Genomic DNA, 9330 nt, shown 5'->3' on the forward strand with positions numbered 1-9330 from the left:
GTACTCTATATCTATTAAGAACATCAAATTTAGGCCATTGACCACATATGTTTTTTTTTTTTTATTGTGACAAAGCCTATTATGACACGGGACCCTGGTTTTTATTAGATCTCATCCGAAAAACCCGTGACTTTCACGTCTCATGCTGCCGATGCTTAGCGAAGGAACACTCATAAACTGTATATATATGTCGATACAGTGCACGTAAAACTTCAATATGACATTTTTTCAGATTTGATTCTTAAAACAAATAAATTATAACAAATTTGATCACTGTGGATTGATTTTCACTTCCGTTGGCTGTTCCATTTAGAGAGCGTTTACCGTGATGTGCACACTCACATGAGTTATACATGCCGTCAGTGGGGGTGTTATATCACTTACATGATACAATCTTCCACGTCTTTTCCGGGTTGTTCCAACCTAAACGCGAAATTTGATTGGCGCCATTTTCCAAGACGAAATGGGCAACGTAGCCAAAGTCGTTGTGTCCGTTACCATAGGGACCGCGTCCCTGGTTACACCAGTTCTGGTTGGGGTAAACATTAGGACACAGGTTGGTTACCATGAAAACCTGGGATTGCCCAGTAGGACTTGGGCCCCCTTTACCGGGCACCCAACCCCCTGTAAGGAAAAATATATAGGTACTTATAGTGAAATAGGTATAGTATTGCACTATAGAGTCTGACTGAATTCAAGTTCTTTTTTCTTTTACATTTTAATGGAACTGACTGCTTATATATTGATTCCTGATGTTAAAGTCTCTGTAGGCACACGGCATAATTGGAATAGTTTAAATTATTATACTTCTACAGTCTCGTTTAAAGAAATTGTTCCGTAAGTTCTGTGACCGATACAATGACCTTGTCAGCAAATACAATTTATCATTGAGTCACATGCTGACTGATGTTTTTCATACTTATTGTTAGTCCACTATTGATACACTGAATTGACGACGGATTTTTTCCGTTATTTCCCGATCATGAGAAGGAGCACACGGCGGGTGCGGCCGGTGAGCAGGGAATGTTCACTCCTCTATAGCACCTGATCCCACTTCTGTGTTTGCTCTGTTCCTATTTTGTATTGTTTTATGGGCTTTGATATTGAAAACTGTTCGTTATCTCCATATCCTTCTTGATGCATTTACCAATGATTGTTAGTTTAATGCATTTGCCTAAGATTATTTTGGTTTGACGCAATTGGTTATTTTTGTTATTTTGACGCATTTACTTGTGTTTTTCATTTTGACGCATTTACCTGTGGCTGTCAGTTTGATGCATTTACTTGTGATTGTCTGTTTGACTCTTTTTACCTGTGGTTGTCAGTTTGACGCATTTTCCACACCTCTGACCACACCATCCGCCGTATCCTTCATCAAAAAACATCTGATTAGGGGCGGTGACGAAGTGGTCATGGTTCCAGCCAATCTGGCTGTCTCCGTGGCTGCACTCGCACATTAAATTGAGTGATACGCATTAGGTATTTAATAAATATAAGGATGCACACTAATAGGCTTGCTTCGGGTGCTGGATTTGTCAAAATATTTTTGGATGAGTAAATGTGTTAAAGTTTCGAAGCAGCTTCATCCTAAAGATTTGGCCAAATGTGCAAAGATTATTCATCTTTGGATGCAACCAAACAAAAAGATCTGCTTTGGCTACTGGATCTGACATACATTTTTTTCAAGACAATGGACCAGGTCAAAATTATGGTTTCAGGTCTTCCCTAACAAAACTAGAGGTACTGAGAGCAATGAGCTTACTAAATGAAACCCCGCCTTCCATATGATTTTAACTGATGACAAAATTCATGTTTTGCTGTGACCGGGAAACCCAAATTGTGGGTCGGATGAAAAAGTAAAATAGGAGGTGCACAATGGCAATATATAATACAGATTTTGTGAAAGTTCGATTAAATTTCACTTATTGGTGTAAAAGGAGTTGCGGATAAGAGATGTGTACCCTAACGCGTAACAGACGGACGGACGAACGTACAGACGGACGGACAAACGGACGGAAATCCTGATTACTATATACCCTCTCACTTTTCAAGCTTTTCAAACTACAGTAAATCAAAGTTTCAAAGTTTTAACTATTGTTAATCAAAGTCCCAAATATTTGTACCCTAGTAAATCAAAGTTCCAAAGTTTTTACTATAATAAATCAAGGTTCCAAAGTTTTTGCCATAGTAAATCAAAGTTCAAAAGTTATTATCATAGTAAACTAGAGGTACTGTGAGCAATGAGCTCACTAAATGACCCCCCCCCCGCCTCCCATATGAATAAAGTGGCAGTGCACATGTTTTGCTCTGGAAAATCCAAAATATATGTCAGATCAAAAAGTGAAAAAGGAGGTGCACAATGGCAATATGTAATAAAGATTCTGTGAAAGTTTCATTAAATTTCCTTCAGTGATATGAGAGGAGTTGCGGATTAGAGATGGGTACCCCAAAGCGTAACAGACGGACGGACGGACGAACGGACGGACGTACAGGCGGACGAAAATACCGATTACTTTATACCCTTTTCAAGCGGGGGGTATAATCAAAGTTCGTAAGTTTTCACCATAATTTTTTTTATTTTTTTTAACAAATTCGCCTGTTTTCAAAATAGGACAATTTTTCCTCTAGATATGTCTACAGACTGTATATTTTTTCAAACCAACTTTCTTTTTTAAATATCTCTTTCATATTTTCTGTAAGAGGTCTTCAAATAGCATATGCATATGAATGAATTTCGTACGTTTTACGGAACGTCATAATGACGTTGTGAATTTTAACACTTGTGTCTCATTATTAAAGTGGTAAATATTTATTAATTGATGTGTATTTCACAAAAAATGTACATGTATAATACATTATATTACAGATAGTACTTTGATATTTTATTAATAAAACATAACTTTGAAATTATAACAAGCTTAGGTACATGTACAAGTGAAAATGACAGCGTGTCTGTTCAGCGTGTGCTTATCGCGGTGCACGTAAATAGTCAAATCCACTGTAAAGTTTCATTATTGACTTTGATAATGTTTTATAATAATAATTTTGTCAATAATTTACACAAACTTTATGCATTTGATATTTTAATCAACCTGTAAAAAGCTTAACCCAAGCCCAGGCAAGTAGAAACGGGGGAGGGGGGAGGGGTTAAAAGCACTTCATATAATGATAAATTTATATAATGAAAGTTGCACATACATGTAATATAATGCATATCTACATCATATAAAGAAAGAAGTACTATGTATAATGGAAGTTAGACACGATATTCTGTAAAAAAAAATTCTTCATTTACCAGTAATTAAAATAGTACTGCATATAATGAAGAGAACACTGCATATAATGTTTATTCCTCATATAAAACAGTCCCTACGTTCCATACACATTCTTCAATCAAAAAGTTGCCCCCCTTTCAAATTAAAAAAAATTGTTCTATCCTAATATCATTAAGCCTTCTTCAAATGTAACACTTTGTAATGCAGCGGTATAATATTAAAATTATTGATATGATTTTAAGGGAAATGGCCACATAAACTCATAGAAAATGAACTAATATAATTTCCTATCAAGATGCAAATTCATTTTCAAGTTGCATTTTATCGGAACTAATAAAACAAAATAGAGACAATTAAGTAATTGTTATTAGAGACATAGGCGTCGGGACTAGTGAGGACTTAGCTACCTTTTCCAACATTTTGAAAAGATATAAAATATTAAGTATCTTTGACACAAGAGGGGGATATGTGGCTAGGCCCCCTCTAATCCCGCTAGTGGGCATCATTTAGTGAACTCGGTGCTCAGGGTAGCTCTAGTTATTGGGAAGGGGGGAGGGTCAGTGCAATTTGTACGATAATTGTGAATATAAATACCCGATATAATTCATATATTCAATATAAAATAATAAACATCATACAAACTAGCATTTTAAAAATAAAAGGCAAACAATATTCACCTTTAAGCACGTTTAATGTTATTGAAATAGTGGCGAAGTAAAAAAAAAAAGGGGGGGGGTTCGGCCATGATATTCAATCGCAGAAAAATATATCCCGACCGGGATACATATATCTCAAATTTTGCCAGTCCTGACACAGATTTCATTTGCACCAATCACATTCTTTGTTGAATTCTGGAATTTTATGTCTGTCAAAGAAGTCAGAATAACTGTTTAGTCACTCAACGCATCACTTTGTCGATTCTAAGCACATGCCTTTGGATCGCTAAAAAAAATGTGTGTATTTTTTTTCTAAGCGATTCTAAGTGTATAATATATACTTTCAAGCAAGATCTGCGATAACACAGTGGATAAGATAATAATCAGAGAAAAAAGATTTTAAATAAAAATTTCATGAGTTTATACACATGTTAAAATTTCTGATGAGCGATGTCGGAACGTACTTTTTTACCACTCTTTTTAAAACATATGTCAAAATTATTCATTTATTAATCACAGAATCAAAACAGAGATTGGAACCACAGGCACCTGACTTTTTTCCTTTAATAAAAAATACAACTGTATACCCATACCTATATGTTGCCTTTTTAACGGGATGCTTATTTTGTTTGTCAGTTATAGATATCCCTACTCCTAAAGCATACTCATGGAAACAAGGCCACAGACTTGGGCTGGCATATTTGAAAATCATGATTTGATGAATATACTAGTATATTTGTATATATTTACTAAGAATAATTTTTGAAAAGCAGAATTTACAATATTAATCTCTCTCTCTCTCTCTCTCTCTCTCTCTCGGGACATATGCTGACAATCTTTTAATAAATAAACTAAATGAAAAATATCAATATATTAGAAAAATAAAATATAAACATAAAAGTATTCAGTAAACCAACCACTCTACGCGACAATGCATGATAATGATTAAATTATGTAAAACACAGAATAATGACTACATGTAAGCCAACATGTACTTACGTTGAATAGTAATAAATCAATATTGTTTATTTAAATTTTCCGCATTACATTTTTCAAAAATTTAAAAAAAAATTATATTTTTTGAACACCTAAAAATATTACATATACCGTGACAATCATCACATACATGTACGAAACATATTGCAAGTCTCTAGCCTATACTGCGACTTTGACGTCATTTTCTGCACATTGTGACGTCAAGAGAAAAATATTGACGGCTTATCAAATGTTGAAAAAAAAGCAATATTAGACCTATTATGGTTATAACCTGGTCACTGTGGAGGGCTTCTGTTAAGCAATGATCAAGAAGAGACATGCAAATGTGGAAAGCATAGACTTTTATAAATAACACGAATACATTTATCCAATTTTTCCAATGTTTTTTTAACTACTGGGCTATTAAAATTCTGTTTAGTCTACTATATTTACCACATATAAATAATGTATTAATGCTAAAAATGATTCATGATTATGTTTATATAATTTACAGTAACTTTTCTTATGATAAATTAAATCCTTGCAATGTGATGTTTTTCATAACAAGAAATTATATAAGGTAACTCAATGCTTTTTGCATGCGCCAGCTGACCAAACGGCATTCATAAATATTAATTTCAAACATGGGGCGCATTCCTCTCGGAGAAAAAAACTTGTTCAGAAATATGCGTAAGATACCAATGTTTGATTTTATACTTGAATTTATTTCCGAGAGGAATGCGCCCCACCCGAAATTTTAAAATGAATCTGTAAAATCTGTGAAAAATTCCGGAAAACTTAAAACCTTCATAGGTTTTGGACGTTACAATGCAAAAACCAACATGCAGTTTGACTAAAACTACCCATCCCTGCATTGACGAAGTTGAGTAGATAGGGAAACCACAAATAGTTTTAATGAAAACGATGATTTATTTTTTAAGAAATTCATAGGCCATATATTGTACTTTCTGACTTTTGTTCTTAAGGCCATTGACCACATATGTTTTCTTTATTGTGACAAAGCCTATTATGACACGGGACCCTGGTTTTTATTAGATCTCATCCGAAAAACCCGTGACTTTCACGTCTCATGCTGCCGATGCTTAGCGAAGAAACACTCATAAACTGTATATATATGTCGATACAGTGCACGTAAAACTTCAATATGACATTTTTTCAGATTTGATTCTTAAAACAAATAAATTATAACAAATTTGATCACTGTGGATTGATTTTCACTTCCGTTGGCTGTTCCATTTAGAGAGCATTTACCGTGATGTGCACACTCACATGAGTTATACATGCCGTCAGTGGGGGTGTTATATCACTTACATGATAAATCTTCCACGTCTTTTCCGGGTTGTTCCAACCTAAACGCGAAATTTGATTGGCGCCATTTTCCAAGACGAAATGGGCAACGTAGCCAAAGTCGTTGTGTCCGTTACCATAGGGACCGCTTCCCTGGTTACACCAGTTCTGGTTGGGGTAAACATTAGGACACTGGTTGGTTACCATGAAAACCTGGGATTGCCCAGTAGGACTTGGGCCGCCTTGACCGGGCACCCAACCCCCTGTAAGGAAAAATATATAGGTACTTATAGTGAAATAGGTATAGTATTGCACTATAGAGTCTGACTGAATTCAAGTTCTTTTTTCTTTTACATTTTAATGGAACTGACTGCTTATATATTGATTCCTGATGTTAAAGTCTCTGTAGGCACACGGCATAATTGGAATAGTTTAAATTATTATACTTCTACAGTCTCGTTTAAAGAAATTGTTCCGTAAGTTCTGTGACCGATACAATGACCTTGTCAGCAAATACAATTTATCATTGAGTCACATGCTGACTGATGTTTTTCATACTTATTGTTAGTCCACTATTGATACACTGAATTGACGACGGATTTTTTCCGTTATTTCCCGATCATGAGAAGGAGCACACGGCGGGTGCGGCCGGTGAGCAGGGAATGTTCACTCCTCTATAGCACCTGATCCCACTTCTGTGTTTGCTCTGTTCCTATTTTGTATTGTTTTATGGGCTTTGAGATTGAATACTGTTCGTTATCTCTATATCCTTCTTGATGGATTTACCAATGATTGTTAGTTTAATGCATTTGCCTAAGATTATTTTGGTTTGATGCAATTGGTTATTTTTGTTATTTTGACGCATTTACTTGTGTTTTTCATTTTGACGCATTTACCTGTGGCTGTCAGTTTGATGCATTTACTTGTGATTGTCTGTTTGACTCTTTTTACCTCTGGTTGTCAGTTTGACGCATTTTCCACACCTCTGACCACACCATCCGCCGTATCCTTCATCAAAAAACATCTGATTAGGGGCGGTGACGAAGTTGTCATGGTTCCAGCCAATCTGGCTGTCTCCGTGGCCGCACTCGCACATTAAATTGAGTGATACGCATTAGGTATTTAATAAATATAAGGATGCACACTAATAGGCTTGCTTCGGGTGCTGGATTTGTCAAAATATTTTTGGATGAGTAAATGTGTTAAAGTTTCGAAGCAGCTTCATCCTAAAGATTTGGCCAAATGTGCAAAGATTATTCATCTTTGGATGCAACCAAACAAAAGGATCTGCTTTGGCTACTGGATCTGACATACATTTTTTTCAAGACAATGGACCAGGTCAAAATTATGGTTTCAGGTCTTCCCTAACAAAACTAGAGGTACTGAGAGCAATGAGCTTACTACATGAAACCCCGCCTTCCATATGATTTTAACTGATGACAAAATTCATGTTTTGCTGTGACCGGGAAACCCAAATTGTGGGTCGGATGAAAAAGTAAAATAGGAGGTGCACAATGGCAATATATAATACAGATTTTGTGAAAGTTCGATTAAATTTCACTTATTGGTGTAAGAGGAGTTGCGGATAAGAGATGGGTACCCTAACGCGTAACAGACGGACGGACGAACGTACAGACGGACGGACAAATGGACGGAAATCCTGATTACTATATACCCTCCCACTTTTCAAGCTTTTCAAACTACAGTAAATCAAAGTTTCAAAGTTTTAACTATTGTTAATCAAAGTCCCAAATATTTGTACCCTAGTAAATCAAAGTTCCAAAGTTTTTACTATAATAAATCAAGGTTCCAAAGTTTTTGCCATAGTAAATCAAAGTTCCAAAGTTATTATCATAGTAAACTAGAGGTACTGTGAGCAATAAGCTCACTAAATGATCCCCCCGCCTCCCATATGAATAAAGTGGCAGTGCCCATGTTTTGCTCTGGAAAATCCAAAATATATGTCAGATCAAAAAGTGAAAAAGGAGGTGCACAATGGCAATATGTAATAAAGATTCTGTGAAAGTTTCATTAAATTTCCTTCAGTGATATGAGAGGAGTTGCGGATTAGAGATGGGTACCCCAAAGCGTTACAGACGGACGGACGGACGGACGTACAGGCGGACGAAAATACCGATTACTTTATACCCTTTTCAAGCGGGGGGTATAATCAAAGTTTCTAAGTTTTCACCATAATTTTTTTTACTATAGTTAATCAAAGCATTAAAGTTTTGGTATGGTGTTTTATTGTTTTTATTATTCTGTTTTAAGGTGGATGACATTGGTTTGTTTGGGCTGGTTTTTGTTGTTCATCTTAATTTCAAATATGCTGAGTAATTAATTTAAATGCAATATTAACATTAAACAGTAGAAAAAAAAAACATGTTGACTAAAGTCAATGAAGCATATATTTTGATTCTTAATAACGTAATTTTTATCTTATAGTATTTTTTCTCCATGAATAATAATAGATATTGCTTTTTTTTTTGGTGCAAAAGACACTTTTTACATTAAATTTCATGTCTTGTACTTTCTTTTTTTAGGGGACTGGTAGGGTTTTTAAAACGTTCTTTAAACCTTTAATGAATCTTACTCTTGAAATTTCATAAAATGTACAGAAGAGCAAGCAGAACCATAACTCCGAGAATTTTATAGTACTTAATCAAAGTTCCAAAATTTTCATCATAGTAAATGAAAGTTCCAAAGTTTTTACTATAGTAAATGAAAGTTCCAAAGTTTTCACTACAGTAAATCAAAGTTCTAAAGTTTTCACTAAAGTAAATCAAAGTTCCAAAGTTTTCACCATATAGTAAATCAAAGTTCCAAAGTTTTAACTTTGGTACTATAGTTAACTATTGTAAACTATGTGAAGTACAGTTTACTATAGTATTTTTTGTTAGGATATTACCAAGACACTATGAAGCCTGTCTTAAACAAACTTTTAGGGATGATGCATCAAGAGATAAACACTCTCAAACTTGCTTCAAATGCTGGATTTAAATTAATTGTTTTTTAAGGGGTGACTAGTTTGAAGTTTTTGGATAGTTTTATCAAAGAAACTCAAAGCCATATCAGACAAAATTGTTTAAATTTTGCATTTTAGATGTAAACTTCTT

The 9330-nt window shown here is 34.8% G+C and overlaps 1 protein-coding gene and 1 pseudogene across 1 annotated transcript; both read right to left on the bottom strand.

Annotated features, from left to right (window-relative positions):
- Nucleotides 1–229: 229 nt before the first annotated feature.
- Nucleotides 230–1457, bottom strand: LOC134269806 (endoglucanase-like). Its single transcript, XM_062752012.1, has 2 exons — nucleotides 1313–1457; nucleotides 230–624 (listed from the first exon to the last, which is right to left on the bottom strand). The coding sequence occupies exons 1-2, from the start codon at nucleotides 1455–1457 to the stop codon at nucleotides 377–379; spliced, it is 393 nt and encodes a 130-aa protein (XP_062607996.1). The 3' UTR covers nucleotides 230–376.
- A 4773-nt stretch (nucleotides 1458–6230) lies between these two features.
- On the bottom strand, nucleotides 6231–7310 carry LOC134269807 (endoglucanase-like; annotated as a pseudogene).
- Between the last annotated feature and the right edge of the window lie 2020 nt (nucleotides 7311–9330).

This window comes from Saccostrea cucullata, unplaced genomic scaffold (assembly GCF_032062105.1).
Source record: "Saccostrea cucullata isolate Sc308-1 unplaced genomic scaffold, CSIRO_AGI_Scuc_v1 ctg1488, whole genome shotgun sequence".
In the NCBI taxonomy this organism is placed as follows: Eukaryota; Metazoa; Mollusca; class Bivalvia; order Ostreida; family Ostreidae; genus Saccostrea; species Saccostrea cuccullata.